This window comes from Puma concolor, chromosome B4, assembly GCF_028749965.1.
Source record: "Puma concolor isolate L17-30 chromosome B4, mPumCon1.1.hap2, whole genome shotgun sequence".
Classification (NCBI taxonomy): domain Eukaryota; kingdom Metazoa; phylum Chordata; class Mammalia; order Carnivora; family Felidae; genus Puma; species Puma concolor.
Window position 1 is genome coordinate 87,450,536 of NC_141673.1, and position 19,539 is coordinate 87,470,074.

At 35.7% G+C, this 19,539-nt stretch overlaps 1 protein-coding gene across 8 annotated transcripts in view; it reads left to right on the forward strand.

Moving 5' to 3' along the window:
* ABCC9 (ATP binding cassette subfamily C member 9) overlaps positions 1 to 19,539 on the forward strand; it is a 138,826-nt gene that overhangs the window by 74,251 nt on the left and 45,036 nt on the right. For 6 of the 8 annotated variants that reach the window (XM_086713901.1, XM_086713900.1, XM_086713902.1 and 3 more), the window contains 6 exons: positions 3,462 to 3,500; positions 4,879 to 4,980; positions 6,654 to 6,738; positions 7,943 to 8,023; positions 18,644 to 18,781; positions 19,114 to 19,239. In XM_086713901.1, the coding sequence (XP_086570027.1) occupies positions 3,462 to 3,500; positions 4,879 to 4,980; positions 6,654 to 6,738; positions 7,943 to 8,023; positions 18,644 to 18,781; positions 19,114 to 19,239 (571 nt within the window). The remainder of the gene's footprint in view (positions 1 to 3,461; positions 3,501 to 4,878; positions 4,981 to 6,653; positions 6,739 to 7,942; positions 8,024 to 18,643; positions 18,782 to 19,113; positions 19,240 to 19,539) is intronic. The other 2 variants (XM_086713905.1, XM_086713904.1) reach the window with 1 other exon arrangement.

Genomic DNA, 19,539 nt, shown 5'->3' on the forward strand with positions numbered 1-19,539 from the left:
CAAAAAGTCTTTATATATAAACTGAATATTGAACACATCTAAACTGAGCTCATATCCCTCATTATCTCCAATACCTACTTCTCCTGTATCTTGGCAGGAATGTGTCCCCACCCACTGAAATCTGTTCGTGGATGCCCAAGTCAAAGCTCAAAGATCCAACCTGAATTCTTCTCTCTCTCCATTGCCCACACAGTCCAACCAGTCACTTTTCTTATGTCTGTCCTTAACACTTTTATGCCTATATTAATTGTCCTAGTTCAGGAGAATTGCATATGTGAACTATTCACAGTAATAATTCCCTCACCTTTCTTCATACTGTTATGAGATGTACCTTTCTGATATGAAAATCTAATTACTTACCTCTTGCTTATAATTTTTGCATTGACTGGCCAAGAAATATTCCAAAGACCTTTGCATACTATATCAGGACCTCTCATGATCTGGTCCCTGTCTAATCCCCCCACCCTTAGCACTGTGTTCCAGTAACCCTGAACTGCAAGTTGTTTCTCAAATGCACACACTCCTGTGTAACTCCTTTCCTTAGATAGTCTCACTTTTTTTCTAGTGTCAAATCAGATATTATCTCTTTGACAGAGCCTTGTCTCATTCTCCTAGGCAGATTGAAATGTACTGTCTCTTCTGATCCCTCTGAACTATGTTTAAGTAACTAGTCTGTTATTGGTCTCCTTAGTAGACTGATACACCCTATATCCAAAGCATGTTCTTTTTCTCTTTATCTGCTTTACATCTAGTCCAGGCCCTGGCTCTTTTCTACTTTTATTAGTGGAAAAACAGCACTCTCCCATCTCTGTCTCTGTCTCTATCGTGTTTCTGTCTATCTTTCTAATTTCAACCCCCACCCCCAGGTACCACCGTGGCCCCTTCCTTTTGTAGATGAGAAAAATCTTCACAAGTTCTTTCCAGTTCCTCTTATTCTCCTCTTGTCTCAGTCCACTGCACTCTGGTTTCTACCTCTGCCACTCCACTGAGACTATTCTTACTAAGTCCATAGTGGCATCCTAATTTTTAAATTCACTGTGTACTTTTTGATCATTGTGTTAATTGACCTCCTGGTCCCTTGATATTGTTGCCCATAAGTTTTGCTTCAAAACCTCCTTGCTTAATTTTGACTCACAGGTGAGTTTACCTCAAAGCATTTGCCTGCTCCTCTTGGTCCTTTCTTCAGGTTTCTCTTCCTTAGTCATTCATTAAATAGTGATATCTTTCAGGTTCTAACTTTGTCCCCTTTTTTTCTGCCTCTATGTATACTCTCCGGGCAAGCAGATAACTTCCGATGAATTTAGTTTTCTCTATTTGGTCCCATTCCTTTCTTCTATTATGAAACAAGCTACAGAGTAATCCATTAATTTCTACACCTGCTTCTTTTCATCTGTTTTCTGTCTTCCTCAAATTAACTAAAACCGTTGAGGTCATTCATTAACTTTTTACCATTTAAAAAAAATCCAAATTACTTGGGGCACCTGGATGGCTCAGTCAGTTGAGCGTCCATCTCTTGGTTTTGGCTCAGGTCATGATCTCATGGTTCGTGGGTTCAAGCCCTGTGTCAGGCTCTGCACTGGCAGTACGGAGCCTGCTTGGGATTCCCTGCTCTCCCTTTCTCCCTGCCCCTCCCCTGCTTGCTCTCTATCTCCTTCTCTCTAAAAGTAAATAAATAAACATTTAAAAACTACAAATTTCTTTTTTTAATATAATTTATTGTCACATTGGTTTCCATACAACACCCAGTGTTCATCTCAACAAGTGCCCTCCTCCACGCCCATCACCCACTTTCCCCTCACCCCCATCCCCCATCAACCCTCAGTTTGTCCTCAGCCCTTAAGAGTCTCTTATGGTTTGCCTCCCTCCCTCTCGGTAACTTTTTTTTGTCCCTTCCCTTCCCCCATGGTCTTCTCTTAAGTTTCTCAAGATCCACATATGAGTGAAAACATAGTGTATCTGTCTTTCTCTGCCTGACTTATTTCACTTAGCCTAATATCCTCCAATTCCATCCACATTGCTGCAAATGGCCAGATTTCATTCTTTCTCATTGCCAAGTAGTATTCCATTGTATATATAAACCATGTCTTCTTTATCCATTTGTCAGTTGATGGACATTTAGGCTCTTTCCATAATTTGGCTATTGTTAAAAGTGCTGCTATAAACATTGGGGTACAAGTGCCCCTATGCATCAGCACTCCTGTATCCCTTGGGTAAATTCCTAGCAGTACCACTGCTAGGTCATAGGGTAGTTCTAGTTTTAATTTTTTGAGGAAACTCCACACTGTTTTTCAGAGCGGCTACACCAGTTTGCATTCCCACCAACAGTGCAGGAGGATTCCCATTTCTCCACATCCTTGCCAGCATCTATAGTCTCCTGATTTGTTCATTTTAGCCATTCTGACCAGTGTGAGGTGGTATCTCAGTGTGGTTTTGAAAATCCAAATTTCCTGATACTAAAGCATATTATAAGCAAATATCACTTGGGAAAATGTAGATTTCATTATTTTTGGTATGTGAGCAACTTGGGTCAGAGAATAATCATTATTGAGAGGAGATTTTTAGTCTGAAATTGTTTTTTCCTGCCTTAGTTAACCTTACCAGGATGTCATTAGCAGTATGCAAGCATGAAAATCTTATCATTAGTAGCTCTAAGCTAAGTATTACTAGACAACATACTTAGGTATATTTTCTCCATAAAAGCATATGGTGCTTTCCAGAGCCAAATGAGATCTACTTTTAGAGTTCCACTAGACTTTAATTTTGTGTGTAGTTTTTGAATTCAGGTCTTGAATTCAACTACATTATTCAAATTTAGAACAATAAAATGAATAGGTGTTTTCCCCCATAATATAGATATAACTAAATGTTATTAGGAAAACAGCTCTTTGTACATAAATCATATCAAACAATAACCATACCCAAATGTTGTGGTTTGACCTATTGTGCATGTCTATCTTTCTTAGGATTCCTTAAGGACCAAGCTATGTCTAAACCTTTCAAGTTTAGAGCCCCAAAAGTAGTTCTTTTTTTCATGCCATAGGATGGCTAATTAGGAATCTAAACAGATTAGATTTCAATTTTAAAAGTAGGGAGACTTTGGAGATACCAAATCCTTATACAGACTAGGAAACTACTGTAGGAAGATTACCTAAATTTATACAGCTACATAGAACAGAGGTGCTGTAGAACCCAGGTCACTGTATGAACCCAGATGTTGTAATGAAACAGAACAGTGCTATCTATCTTTTGGAAGCTTACTAAGCAACTATTTCCTCACTGATGAAGACATAAAATAAAATTGTTATTTGTCTGGTTTGTCTTTGAAATTAATATCAAAAACCATTTGGGAAACATAGCTATTAATATGTCCAATGTTTATTTTATTTTTATCTGATATATGCACACATTCATTCTTATATTTATATTTCATAATTAATGAACATTGTTTGCCATACTTGCAGTGTAAATGAATCTGAACCTTCTTTTGAAGCAACCAGAAGGTATTATTTCTATTTTAATCTGCATTTAATAAGAATAACTTCTTCCTCAGACTTTACCTAATACTCAGACTCTTACTCCTAGTCATTTTATTCATTCTGATGATGTACCAATTTATTTATTAAAATGTACCAACATATTGCCAATAGCAGTGGTTCCCAACATTTACAGTCTGCTAAAAAAATTAATTTGCCGAACAAAATGGCCCATTGTGTCAACGGTTTTCCTCTCCATGAGTCACAAATGTCTCAACTTTGGCCGAAACTCAAACTGTTCTTAGTAAATTGTTTTTGGGATTTCATAAAATAAAAGCACAAGAATATGTATATTGTTTATGAGTTAAACAGTGATGGGATCTGTCCATAAGCTAGAGATGGAAAGACCAGAGGGAGAAGAAGAAGACATGTCAGAAGTTGGGAACCACTGTTCTACTGCACATACAATGATCTCAGAGACTACTAGCATACTCTATATCATCATATCTTTTAAACTCCTAAGACATGTTTCGGGATGATCACTGAATATTTCTAATTACTCTTTTTCTTAACCTTACTATCTTTTAACCGTGATTCCTTAATTAGTACTTACAGACCATGAACTAACTGTGGAAGTGTGACTTTTAAGCTGACCCCTTTCCTACCCCAATTCCATCATCTTCTTTATCTTCAACTCACATGTATTTTCCTGGTGATTGCAAATTAAAGTCTGATGTATAGACATCTGGTAGAATGTGTAAACCAAAAAAACAAAAATGGGGAGGAGGAAGAGGCTATAATTTTTAGGAAATAAGCTATTTCAATATGTTTTGAAATATGTAGCTTTTAAATGTGTAGTTATTTCAACATTGAAATGGATTCCTCAATGTATTATTGCTTTGAAATAATTATATATTATCTACTACCTTAAAACATTGTTAACATGAATAAGCCACAGACACAGTACCAATTAATGTCTTTTTCTAAGGTTTGCATATAAAATTCAGAGTTATGTAAGGTGCTTTTAATATAAAGTAAAATATCAGTGGCTTTGGAGAGAATGTATTGCTATTGACCTTTTAATTATTTTAAAAATTGTAGTTATTTTACAAAATAAATTTTCAACCTATAGTTTATACCTCTAAACACTTCTTTAGCATAGCAAAATCAAATTTTGCACATTGAGGAACATTTTGATTAAATTCTAATCTTTCTAATTCAGGTGAAATACTTAACCATAAATAGTAAGTTTGGTGGTTATTAAAATATTCTTTCTTAGAAGCTTTCCATTTCTGTGTTCAAGATATTTCATCCACTTTTGTTCTTCTTAGTTTTACTAAAATACACATACAGCACAACATCCTTTTATACCTTCGGTGTTTTGTTTATCTTTTCCATTTTCCAGTAGGAACAGGTATTCTGTGGCTTACGCAGCTCAAAAACCTTGGCTATTAAATGCTACAGTAGAAGAAAATATTACTTTTGGAAGTCCTTTCAACAAACAGAGGTAATTTTGAATGTAAAATTTAGAACTAAAATGAGCAACTATTTCTAATGCTTATGTTTGGTCCATGGTTTCTGGAACCTGCAGAGCCATGCCTTCCTTTCTTCCCTGCATGCCCTGTGTCCATCTTCATCACCAGGTCTTTTGAGTCAACTTTTTAAATAGAAGTCTAACTGGACGTTTCAGCCCATCCTGTATACTTATTGTACACCAAAACTAAGCTGCTAAAATGGAATCATGGAGGGTGGAGTGTGGAGGGGTGGAGGGCCTGGTGGTTGGGAGGGTGCTGAGGTTATTGATAAATAGAAGGAAAAATCCAAGAAAGAAAGAAAGTTACTCGTGGAAAGAAAAGGAAGAATGTGGGATCTGAGAGGTTCTAGTTACAAACAGCAGCCAGAATACGCCATCTCTCAACCGTCTTTAAATACCACCAGAGTGTACAAAGGCATGACCCTTAAGCCAGCCTCAGAAGGCTGGGTCTTAAAGCCCTAAGCCAAACCTTGAAAGTTAAGGAGAATTAGTTCAAGGGGGAGGCACAGGGAAGGGAGGGAAGAGGAAATCAGATAGTGTGGGAGGAAGAACTTAAGTTACATGGGATCATTTGGGACCCTGGGAACAAACCAGACAGAAAAGGATTTATGTATATTCACAGTGGCAAAATGGATTTAAATGAAAGCTGAGTTGAGGTAGCGGATGCCTTAAAAGCCAATTTGATATAATTCTATGCATTCTGGGGAGGCACAGCAAGTTTTAGAAAGGGGAATAATGAAGTAACTGTGATGATTAATCTGAAAGTGTAATGATAGATACATAAGGATGAATCTGCTCTAGGAGCAAGGAGACATTTAGACATTTGTTGGAATAATTATCCAGGCATGCAGTGTTCATTGCCTGCCCTTGGGGGTGACTGCACAAATAGAAAAGAAGAGACAGCTGACAAAAAAACAATTCTTGAATAAGAATGGAAAAATAAGAGCAGGGAGAAGAAGAGGGAAGAATCAACAATGACTTTTTAATATTTTAAGACTAGGTGATTGAGAAAATGAAATTATTGATATTTTCCCTAGTGCTCCCTATCTCCTATACTTGCAATTTATCATTTCCAGTCCAGGCGTTAAATCTGTTTGAGTATCATCAATCCTCAACACCTTCCATTTCTCTTCCCTTCAGCATGCATGATAATATGCACAGACACCCACCCACAACCTGTGTTTTAGCTCTTGTGAGCCTCCTGTTGTCCCTGAGATGCACCATGGCCTTTTCACCTTCATGCAGCTCCTGAAGTCTCCCTCCTTTCCATCATTTTCTTCCTAACAAGTTACAACCCATCTTCCAGATACAGCTTACATGTTGCCTCCTTTGCAAAGACTTCTTAGAGTGGTCAACCATTTCTTTCTATGTATGTTAGAAGCATTTTCCACCTACATCAGCTGTAGCACCTAATAAGATCCATTTTATTATATGTTTCTTTATCAGCCTTCTCCATTTACTAGTTTTATAAGAGTGGAAACCAAAATCTATTTATCTTGGTTTCCACAAACCCAGTGTAGAGGCGAATATATACCAAGTTGTTCAACAAATGTTGTATTTTGGCTTCCAAGATATTGAACTTGGGACTTACTTTATGGGTAGTATATTAATAGTGATCTAAAAATTCAAAACAATTTCTCCCAAAGGTACAAAGCAGTTACGGATGCCTGTTCTCTTCAGCCAGATATTGACTTACTACCTTTTGGAGACCAAACTGAAATTGGAGAGAGGGTGAGCTATGTATAGCTTAATTAAATAAAACAAACATCTAAAAAAGTCTTCTGGTTGTCTTTAACCTTTAATGGAGCATAATGAAATCTGAGAGCTTAGGGGCTGTGCGTTGTCCTAGTGGCAGGTTCCGGAAATAGGAGCACAGGAGCTTTAATGCCAGTCTTCAGTATCTGTTGGGTAACCACCATATACTTAACATTGTGCTAGCTACTAGAGAGTTCTCAAGGAAAATAAAGCAGTTCCTGCCTTTGATCAAATGTATTTTTACATACTTGGAGTTGAAATTGAGATTGCTTCCGACTTCTTCCATTCTTGTCAACATCTATTTATTCTTGTTAAAGTATCCTTTTTTCTTTATGTAAACATGTTTAATGGTGATGTCATACTGTTCTGAGCAGCTAAAAAATATTTATGCCTGCATACAATCTTTAAAACAATTTTGGCTAAATTTTTTAAGTTTATTTTGAGATAGAGAGAGAGCACTCATGGTCATGAGATCATGACCTGAACTGAAATCAGGAGTCTGAAGTTTAACTGACTAAGCCACCCAGGCGCCCCTATAGTCAGTGTTCTTAATGGCTGTTCTTGATTGCAGCATAATATACTGTTTAAGAGCATGGACTTCTCTGAGCCTTACTTTCCTTGTGTGTAAAGTAAAGGGAATAATGCCTAGACGTTGGAATTGCTATAAGGAATAAAAGAAATAAGGAATGTAAAAGCATTTACACAAGTCTGCACATACTAAGTGGTCAATAAATACTAGTTTAAAAGTTCTTATAATTGGTACTTGTTTTTAAAACCATATTGCTGTATAGACTATTGAACATAATTGGCAATATAAATTTTAAGAGGCGTATGTTAAGTAAACTAGAGATACAATTTGCAAAACTAGTAAAAATTTTGGAATTGCTGGCAGTGTTCAGCGCTAACCATGTGTGTGGTTATTAAAGCTTTTGTACAGCAGAGCTGTCTATCAGAGTGAAAGAAGAATTCATGTTACCACTCAAAAATTCTCTTAACTATGATTCAAGTATTGACTAATAGACAATTTTGATTTTATCTTACTAATGCTATCACAATTTAATCAATAAATTACCATTACTTTAAAATTTCTGAAAAACAAGTTTGTATTTTAAAGAGAATTCTTCACCGTCAGATCATTTGCTTTTGGAAAGGTTGGATACTTACGGTTATTCTTCTCCAGGGCATCAACCTGAGTGGGGGTCAGAGGCAAAGAATCTGTGTGGCACGAGCTCTCTATCAAAATACCAACATTGTCTTTTTGGTGAGAATATGATCTTTGTTTCTACTTCATGTTTCCCTCTGGACAAATGAGACTTTAAAGATTCAAGTCAGTTTACTCAAGGAAAGATGGGTTAACTTCTGAAATAATAAAGAACATAAGGGAAACAAAATCTCACAGTACAAATCAGATCAACCCATAAGGCTGAGAGTTGGAGTATCCAGATTGGTGTCCAAGTGACTTAGGTGCCCTAAATTGTTGCTTATGTGAGTTTCTTAGCCATGAGTATCATTAATGGAAAAGTCTGTATAGTGTTGGATCAACTGGACAGGATCATATGCCTTCTCATTTATGTTGGATGACAAAGAAAGAAAGGCTAGAAAATGCACTCTTGGTGGGTATAGGGGGAAGTAAGCATAGTACTCCATTACAGTGGTGTGCAGCTCAGACTGTGCATAAGCTTTGACTGAGAAGCTTTCTAAAGCTATAGAAATTTTGGTACCACCCTTGACCTACTGAATCATAATTTATAAGGGCAGAGTCTAGAGCCTGGGTCTTAAAAAAAGCTACATGGATCACCCTCCTGTATATACTGGGTAAAAAATCTTGTTCTACCTATGGATCCACAAAAAGATTTTGATGATTATATTGATTATGAATTTTGCCCTAGTTTGGTTCCTCTAGCAGGAGGTAGCCAAAATAACTGAACTTTTAAGTAGTATATTAGACACCGGCAGAGTATGTAAATGCATCCTTCCCCTGCCTTCTCCTTCTGTGCAATTATTAACCATCTGTAATTCCGGTTTCCAGACTTCTTTATAATTTTCATTCCATCTAAAACCTATAAGCTCTTCAAAAAGTAGGTTGGTTTTGAAGTCTCTCACGAAATGTGGATCTACTGCTGGGGATAGGAGTAGAATTTGGACATACTGGAAATTCACTTCAGGTTAATCTCCCTAAGAGTACCTGTCACCAAAATTCTCCAGAAAACTACACCACAAAACCATAGCAAGATCTAGCAGTAACTTATGTACTTGTAAATCCCTTCCATAGTGGATGGACCTACAACTGGAAATGACTTCTTGAATTTTAGGATCACTTAATAGCTGAACCACCTGAAGACGAAGTGACTTGGAAATCTGAAAGAGACCAAGGTCTTCTGGGTCTAGTATTCTATCCCTGTTCATTCCACTGCCTTCAATTTAGTGACTGTTACTTATTACAATTGTAGAATCAGTTGAGAGTTGTTGAGAGTTGGGGTGTTGAGAGTTGGGATATCCAGATTGGTGTCTGGTTAACTTATTCAAAGAATTCATAGGGTTAACTTATTGTAGATTCCCATCCATTCATTATAGGATTACTTTTCATATTGCCTGTTAACAGCTTTTTGATGACTCTGAAGACAGATTGCTTCACTTTCAGGTGGCCTTTTTGGTCACTGTATACGTTTCCTATTGCTGCCATACCAAATTGCTATATTTTGTGGTTTAAATAATCTGATGGTTCTGTAGGTTAGAAGTCTAAAATGAATCTCACTGAACTAAAATCAGTGTCGTTAGGGCTGTGTTCCCTTCTGGAGGCTCTAGGGGACAATCCATTTCCTTGCCTTTTCCAACTTGTAGAGGCTGCCCACATTCCTTGGCTCATGGCTGCCTTCCTTCATCTTCAAAGCCAGTAACTTTCTATCTCTGACCATTTTTACTAGTCACATCTTCCTCTCTTCACAGCTAGGAAAGTTCTCTTCTCTCAAAGATCCATGTAATTAGTTTGAACCTATTTGGATTATTCAGGACAATCTTCCAATCTAGAGGTTTTTAATCTTAATCATATGTGCAAAGTCCCACTTGCCATATAAGGTAACATTTACAGCTTCTGGGAATTAGGACGTGGACATGTTTGGGGGCCTTTATTCTGCCTACCACAGATGGCTCTTATCGGGAAGTTATTAAGTGATTAAAATCTACTTCCTTGGATTTTTCATTAATTGGTTTTCCTTCTGCTTCTACAGCAGCAAATATATTTCTTTTATGCAGTCATATTCAACATTTTAATATTATTTTCATAACTTGTCTTAATTTACTTTAAGCTAAGCAAGTTTAGTATTTTTAATTCTTCCACAATAATATAATTTTGATAACTTCTCTTAATCCTGGGTATAATAGTATTTGTCAGAGTCCCTTTGAAAAAGTGTGTTCTAGATGCACTCTGATCAGCTTAGATAACCTTACAACTATTGGATCTTATGATCTAAATATTTACTTCATTGCAACCTGAAATTGAATATTTTAGCAGCAAAAAATATTATTGATGTGTTTTAATAATTACCTCAGAATTATATCCTATAATTTCTTTGTAGAAAAATTCACAAAGTACTCTGAACCACAGTGTTATCCCATTTGATCTTATGACTGCTGTGAGTGTAGATGGTATCTTCATGTTAGATGAAGAAACGTATGCATAGAGTGCCTTACCCAAGGACTAATGACTAGTGAGTGGCAATGTCTGGGCTAGAGCTGCATGCCTTTTGAGTATTGTTTTCTGATCAGCTAAGAATCTCTAGTATTAAAAAAAATTATTACTGTCGAGTTAGCACCTGTATTGTCCTTTTTTCCCCTTCCTTTTGCCTTTTCCCATTATCTCCCTACCTTCCTACCTTCCTCTTTTCCTTTTCCCATCCCTCTCTTCCCTTTCCCAAACCCTTTCCCTTCCTCCCTTCCACCCTTTCTTCCTTCCATCTTCCCATCCATTAATATTTAGTGAATGTCCTCAGTGCCAACTTCTGTGTTAGACAGAAGAAACAAAGGAGAAAAAGGCTTTTCCCCTATCTTTCAGGATCTTGTACAAATAATTACTTGGATGATGTTTTGTTTTACTCTAATTAAACTTTATCACATTAGCCTTTACATAATATCAAAGCCAAATGGAAACTTCTTAATGGTGTATGAAGTATACTAGTTATTTTTGAAGCTTTATGGCATATACAAATGTGCTGTATCAGTGAATATACTTACAAGTTATTTCCAAAAATATATCCATACAAAAAATACATACAATTTATAGATATTCTTTAAATATAAGAAGAATACACTAGTGAGAACTGTATGTACATATATAAAAAATAATAATATGCTCTTGAAAAAAGGAAGAATCGTTTATTCATTGAATTGGCTTTTGACAAATTGTTTTACTTTCTTTAAAAGAAGTATCTCCCTTGGGGCGCCTGGGTGGCGCAGTCGGTTAAGCGTCCGACTTCGGCCAGGTCACGATCTCGCCGTCCGTGAGTTCGAGCCCCGCGTCGGGCTCTGGGCGGATGGCTCAGAGCCTGGACCCTGTTTCCGATTCTATGTCTCCCTCTCTCTCTGCCCCTCTCCCATTCATGCTCTGTCTCTCTCTGTCCCAAAAAATAAATAAAAACGTTGAAAAAAAAATTAAAAAAAAAAAAAAAAGAAGTATCTCCCTTGGGGCGCCTGGGTGGCTCAGTCAGTTAAGCGTCAGACTCTTGATTTCGGCTCTGGTCATGAGCTCAGGTTCGTGAGATCGAGCCCTTCATTGGGTTCTGCGCTAACAATGTGGAGCCTGCTTAGGATTGTCTGTCTCCCTCTCTCTGCTCTTCCCCACCCCACTCAAAAATAAATAAATATTTTTTTTAAAAAGTATCTCCCCTAAATCCAAAATGTTAATATACAAACTGAATCTTGAGAAATGATTCCCAACCCATATAACCTAGATTTTTATTAAGTTGTATAAAAGATTACATTTGACTGTAACACCAAGATGCTCCTTAATGAAGCTATGGCATATAAATGATAGCAACCATTCTTAAGGGATCTCTACGATGTAGGCATGATTCTAAGTACTTTATACATATTAGCTCACTTAATTCTCAGAATAACCCTATTAGGTTTAGCATTATTATGATTATTATTATTATTATTATCGTTATTGTTTTACTACTGCTATTTATGGTTGAGGATAGTGAGGCTTTGGGGGATAATTTATCTAAGGTCATATAGATAGTAATAGTGAAGCAAGGTTACAAACCCAGATAACCTGATTTCATAGCCTATGTTCTTAACCACCTTCCTTATTAAGAGATTCTTAGAAGTCGATAAACTCTCATTGTGATGCTTGAAAGGGATTAGCAAAGTATTAATCTATTTATAAGTATAGAATCTACTTATAAGAAAGTATTTATAATCTATTTATAAGAAAGTAATAATAAAATAACACTTCTACAACACTCCACAGAAACTTTTCCCGTGCTACTTTATTTGATCTTTGCAAAAAGTTTATGTGCTCTCTGAAAAGTCTCTTTATTACCCCCATTTTGCAAATGAAATAATTGAGTTTGGAAAATTACCCAGCGTCAGAGAGGTGGAGTCATGACTAAAATTTGAGGCTCTTAATTTAGAGATAATGGACTTTGCATTATGCCTTACTATCTTATACGTTTAAAGTCAGAATTTTATAGAAAACCAAGCTGAATTATTATTAAGAACTCGTTTCCAGTTCATGTGCTATTTCTACATGAAAACTTCTCAGAATCATTTGGAATAGTTTGTATCGCAAGGGAGTCTTACGGTTCTTATTGGAATCAGAGGCAGGAGGTTGTCTCAGAAACAATCAGATTACCTCTATAATCATTATCTGATTTTGGAAAATCAGTGATATGCTGGTAGCTAAGTCTTGGTATTATATCCTTGCTACCTTATTGGAAATGGAGATAGAGAAAACTTCACCAGTATAGCCCTGATACTAATGGTATTTTTTCCACTGCTGTGGAAACATTGCTTTATCCCACATCACTTAATTTTTTTTTTACATTTATATATTTCTGAGAAACAGAGAGAGACAGAGCACAAATGGGGGAGGGACAGAGAGAAAAGGAGACACAGAATCTGAAGCAGGGTCCAGGTTCGGAGCTGTCAGCACAGAGCCCAATGCAGGGCTTAAACTCACACACCATGAGATCATGACCTGAGCCAAAGTCAGACGCTTAACTAACTGAGCCACCCAGGTGCCCCTATTCTACATCACTTTATACTAATACCTGAACTCTCCTTTTTAAAGTAATTCTTAAGTGCCATCAGAACTTCTCTATGTTAAAAGAAATTCCATATAATAGTAATTTATCTTTCTATCACTTATCCAAAATCTAACAATTAGAAAATTCAAATAAGAGATTTTCTTCTTGTTACTAAAAGAAGCTAAGTGACAAAAAGCTGATGTCTGTGATGATTCAAAAAAGAAACTCACTGGACAGTAGTAGAAAGCTAATTCAATCTCCTATGCATACATCTTGGAATATTTCAGAAATAATTAACGTTCATTAGGATGATCCATAGGTTCTGAAAGATTTTGAAATATCTCCCATGTCATCCAGAGGAATTTCAGGACAGTCAAGATAATTGTGTCATTAAGTGCATTGTGTTTAGTTACCGTGTTTAAAATATATATACTCACATTAATATATGTATGTATATGTGTATATACATGTGTGTTGATATCACTTTGTCAACTTATTACATTGTCCAAAATGTTGCATTATTTAAATGATCTAAACAAATGAGATTACAGTAAGCGTGTCTCCACTGTTAAACGTATTCCTATAAAAGCTGTTTGAGGACATTAATTACATCACCTCTTTATTCGTAATTATGAAATCAGTAAACTGATTTTTTAAAAGCTGTTATAATTTTAAATCACCCTTTAGCTATCTAAATGCCTTGTTAATATTTCTGTTTCATACAGGCTACTCCTAAATACTATAATAAAGCCATCTTGCTTATAGCTTCTGTTGATGCAGGCAGAGATTGATGGAGACTTTTGTGAAATTATTGAGTAATCATATCACTGGTATAATGATCACATACATGCATTTATTCTAACTTCCAGATAACAATTTCTATCTCAATAGAAATTGCTTTTACTTTTCACTGTCCAGATAATTATCCAGTGCAATTTATCTGTATATATACTATAACCATGCTTACTCAATTGTTTAGAAAATTTTCCCCAGTTACAGTTTTTAACTATTTCGCTATGTAGCATATGTGTAGTAGAATGAGTAGACTTCTTTTTTGGTCCTAAAAGACAAAGTACAAATTTGTTTCATATTGCATGCAAGTGCAATATGCAAGAACAGCAAAGAAGTAAGTGTGATGAAGAAGACATTTATGAATTCCTTTTTCCCTGTTCCAATCGCTCTTCCCAATTCTTTACCAGAAACCTCTACTACTGTTTTCTACTGCTTGTCCCTTTAGCATTCCCTGAGTTTCTCTCAGTCCCCTGCCATGAGTAGCACTTCCAACTGGTAATTACATTATCTGCTCACCATGCTCTCTGCAGGTAACTTTGCTTTATAATTCATTATTTTCTGGAAAGATTCCAGTTTTCTCTAGTAGTTTCTAGTTTTCTTCTTTTAAGAATTCCAAAATGTCAAGCATCTACTTTGATGCTGTATGTAACATTATAGAAATAAAATGTATGTTAAAATAAATAATAGGAATGTCATCACCAGTCAATTAATATAATACCCTAAATCATTTTCTAAGTGACTTAATCACTTGGTACATGAAAGCTTCCTTTCTTCCCAAGACAATTGTCAGGTCAGTGGTAGGTATGGTATTCTTGTCATTACTACTATTACTACCAATAATATAATAAAGCTATCATTTACCTAGTGTCTATTATTTAGCTGGTAATATACTAAGTACGTTATTTGTATTATCTCATTTAATCCAATTAATATTTTTATGCCTGTTTTACCGTATTTTTTTTATGTTTATTTTATTTTTGAGAGAGAAAGAGGGAGAGTAAGCACTGGAGAGGCAGATAGAGAGGGGGACAGAGGATCCAAAGCAGGCTCTGCAGTGACAGCAGAGAGCCTGACTGAGCCACCCAGACACCCCTTACCATATATTTTTAAGTCCTTGAATATATCTGTAATAACTGTTCAAAAGGCCACTAATTCTTACATTTTAGCCATATTGAGCCAGAGTCAATTTCTACTGACTGCTTTTCTCTTTACTCTGGTTCAAACTTTCCTGTTACTTTATATATGTGTTAATTGTTTTCTGTATCCTGGATATTGTAAGTGGTATATTGTAGAGCCTCTACATTCTTAGTAGTTTCCTATGATGAGTGTTGATTTATTCTAGCAAAGGAAGTTAACTTAGCTAGAGTCAGATGCCACCTGAAATTTCTTTTTTAATCGAAGTATATTTGACAAATAATTTGTAACATATTTAAAATGTACAGCATGATACTTTGTTATATGTATACATTGTGAGAGGATTCCTATCATTGAGTTAATCAACACATCCATTACCTCACATCTTTACATTTTTGGACAAGGCAGGATGAAAGCACTTAAGTTCTGCTCTCTTAAAAAATTTCAATTTTATAATACAGTGTTATGAACTATAGTCACCATGTTATACATTAGATCCTCAGACCTTTTTCATCTCATAACTGAAAGTTTATATTCTTTTACCAACTTTACCTATTACTCCCAGGCCCAGCCCCTAACAACCACCATTCTACCCTGATTCTGTGAGTTTGACTCTTTTTTTGTTTAATTTAGATTCCACATAGAAGTGATAGCATGCAGTATTTATCTTTCTCTGTCTGTCTTATTTCTCTTAGCATAATACTCTACAGGTTTATACATGTTATTGCACCTGTCAGGGTATTCTTTCTCATGGCTGAATAATACTCAAGTGTGTATCTGTGTGTGTGTGTGTGTGTGTGTGTGTGTGTGTGTGTGAGAGAGAGAGAGAGAGAGAGAGAGAGAGAGAGAGAGAGAAACATTTTCTTTATTCATACATCTTACCCATCTTTGACAGAAACTTAGGTTGCTCCTATACCTTGGCTATTGTGAATAATGCTGCTAAGAACATGGAGAACAGATATCTCTTTGAGATCATGATTTCATTTCCTTTGGACATATATGAAGACATGGGATGGTATTGTAGTTGTATTTTAAAATGTTTGAGGAATCTACATACTGTTTTCCATAGTGGCTACACCAGTTATATTCCCATCAAAAGTTCCCTTTTGCTTCATATCCTCACCAGCTTTTGTCATCTCTTGTCTTTTTGATAATAGACGTCCTAAGAGGTGTGAGGTGATACCTTATTGTGGTTTTGATTTGCACTTTCTTGATGACTAGTGATGTTGAGCACATTTGCATATACCTGTTGGCCATTTGTATGTCTTTGGAAAACGTCAGTTCAGGTCCTTTGTCTATTTTTAAATTGGGTTATTTGGGCTTTTTTGCTATTGAGTTGTATGAGTTCCTTACATGTTTTGAATATTAACCCCTTACTGAATATGTAGTTTGCAAATATTTTATCTCATTCTATAGGTGGTCTTTTCATTTTGTTGATGGCTTCCATTGCTGTGCAGAGCTTTTAAATTTGATGTAATCTCACTTGTTTATTTTTGCTTTTGTTGCCTTTGCTTTTGGTGTCAAATCCAAAAAAATCATTGCCAAGACCAATGTCAGAGAGCTTGCTTCCTATAATTTCTTCTAAGACTATTACGGTTTCAGATTTTTATTTAAGTCTTTAATCTATTTTAAGTTGATTTTTGTGTGCTGTGTAAGTTGTCCAGTTTCGTCAAGTCTTTTGTGATTTTCCCATACAGCTTATTGAAGAAACTATCTTTTCGTCATTGTATATTCTTGGCTCCTTTGTCAAAATTTAATTGGCCATATACACATGGGTTTATTTCTAAGCTCTTTATTCTGTTCCATTAATTATGTGTCACTTTTTATGCGAATATCATACTTTTGATTGCTATAGCTTTGTAACATAGTTTGCAATCAAGAAATGTGATGTCTTTACCCTTGTTCTTCCTCAAGATTTTTTCCTTTTCTTTCTTTCTTTCTTTCTTTCTTTCTTTCTTTCTTTCTTTCTTTTTTTTTTTTTTTTTTTGCTATTTGGGGTCTTTTGTAGTTCCATATAAATTTTAAGATTTTTCTTCTATTTCTTAGAAAAATATTATTGGAATTTTGCTAAGGATTTCACTAGCTGGACATTTTATTATTAATATTAATTCTTCCAGTTCATGAACACAGAGTATCTTTCCATTTGTTCATCTCTTTAATTTTTCCACCAACATCCTCAGTATATGGATGGATATTCACCTCTTTGGTTAAATTCACTCTGGGTATTTTAATTTTTTTTTTTGAGTGATTGTAAATGGGATTTTTTTTCTTAATTTACCTTTCTATAGTTCATTCTCTTTTTTTTAATGTTTATTTATTTTTGAGAGAGACAGCACAAGCAGGAGAGGGGCAGAGAGAGAGGGGTCAGAACCTCCAAAGAGGGCTCTGCCTTGATAGCTTTGGTGCTGACAGCAGTGAGCCTGATGTGGGGGGCTTGAATTTACGAACCATGACATCATGACCTGAGCCATCTTCCAATAGCTCTTTCAGTCTACAGGGAGGATCACAATCAGCACCCACATTCATGCTAATTAGAAGCTGTACCCTCAGGTAGTAGCTTGTAAAGTATGCAAACTCTGCTCAGGAAAAGACTGGGAAGAGGGTTTGTTTTTTGTTTTTTCTTTGTTTGTTTGTTTGTTTTTTGCCTGCCCCTTTGGCTCTGAGTCCTGGAAGGATAGATGTAGTAAGTGCTCACATGTGTGTTAACAACTGCTTTTTTGCTTCCTGTATTTCTGTGGGACTTATCAATGCAAGCCCCACTGGCTTTCAAAGCTAAGTGACTTGGGGGCCTGCCCCTTGGATAGCAGCCATAAAATTTGAGGCACTAGCTGTATGGCCCCAACCCTTCACTCCTCAAAGAGAAGTTGGGAGTTGGGGATTTTCTCCAATTGTATGGTGCTGAGCAGAGGGTAAGGTTTGTGGTGAGAGTTGTCTAGCCTTTACTGTCTTTTAAATGGGGTATTTTCTCAGTTTTCCAATGTGTAGAAGTCACTCAACTAGTTTCTGGATTTCTCTCAGAAGGAATTGTTCTGTGTGTAGCTGCATAGTTAAAGCATCCATGGGAGGAGGGAAATTTAGGAGCCTCCTATGTCGCCATCTTGATGTGGAGTCTATGCCTATTTTTATTTTCTAAATTTCAACTCTAGAATTATTTTATTTTTTGTTAAGTCTGTTGTGGGGTTTTTATTTTTTTTAAGTTTATTTATTTATTTTGAGAGAAAGAGAGTGTATGTGAGTGGGGGAAGGACAGAGAAAGAGAGGGAGAGAGAGAATCCCAAGCAAGCTCCATGCTGTCAGCGTAGAGTCTTATGTGGAGCTTGATCCCACAAACTGTGATATATGACCTGGGCTGAAATCAAGAGTCAGACACTCAACCAACTGAGCCACCTAGGCACCCCTGTTTAGTCTATTGCTAAAGGTTGTCATGAAGTGTTGTTTTTTGAGCTTGAAGATTCTAGATATAATAATGTAAACCACTTTGGATATTATTATTCACTTTTTGAATAATTTTTAAGGTAAAAGAGAAAATAAAAGCTTCATTTTTAATTTAATACTTTTTCCCAACAATTTAAACATATACAGTCTGGTTTTTTATAAATATATTAAGGATAATTTGCTCTTAGTTATTTGTATTTCTACTTTCTAAAGAAATTGAGTTACATCCAGAATATAGAAAATGTTTCACATTCTCTCCATTTTACTGGTTGTAGGATGATCCATTCTCTGCCCTGGACATTCACTTGAGTGATCACTTAATGCAGGAAGGGATTTTGAAATTTCTCCAAGATGACAAAAGGACACTTGTTCTTGTAACTCACAAATTACAGTATCTAACACATGCTGACTGGGTAAGAATTTAAAAGAAGTGTCATACTCTTAAATACAGAGAACAAACAGAGGGTTGCTGGAGGGATTGTGGGAGGGGGCATGGGCTAAATGGGTAAAGGGCATTAAGGAATCTACTGCTGAAATCATTGTTGCACTATACGCTAACTAACTTAGATGTAAATTAAAAATAAATAAATTTAAATAAAGAAAGAAAAGAAAAAAAACCATTAATTTTATTGTTATAGTCATATAAGTAAATAGGCACATTAAGAAATCCTGTCTGAGGTAAAAGTAACTCATTTGGCCAATTAGGGCTTTTTGTCACAGTTCTGCTAATATGTGCTTTGCTTAGATCATAGCCATGAAGGATGGAAGTGTACTAAGAGAAGGGACTTTGAAAGACATTCAAACCAAAGATGTTGAGCTTTATGAACACTGGAAAACACTTATGAATCGGCAAGATCAAGAATTAGAAAAGGTAATTGCTCATAGTTCAGAAGAGTTGAGAATCCACTCCAGAAGAGTCATAAATATACTGTATAATTATCAAAAATTCTTCTAAAGAAGTATTATTATTTAATATTGATGATATAATGGTCCTCATTTGAAACCCAAAGTAATTGTATGTGTATATGTATATGTATATAATTAATAATATAGTTAATAAATAGGTTACTTTGAAACTATAAAATTCTAATGATATTTTTGGATGAAGTAGTCTCAGGTTTTTAGAGAATTTTGATTTGAATTTGAATGATATTACAATTATGTGTCTAAA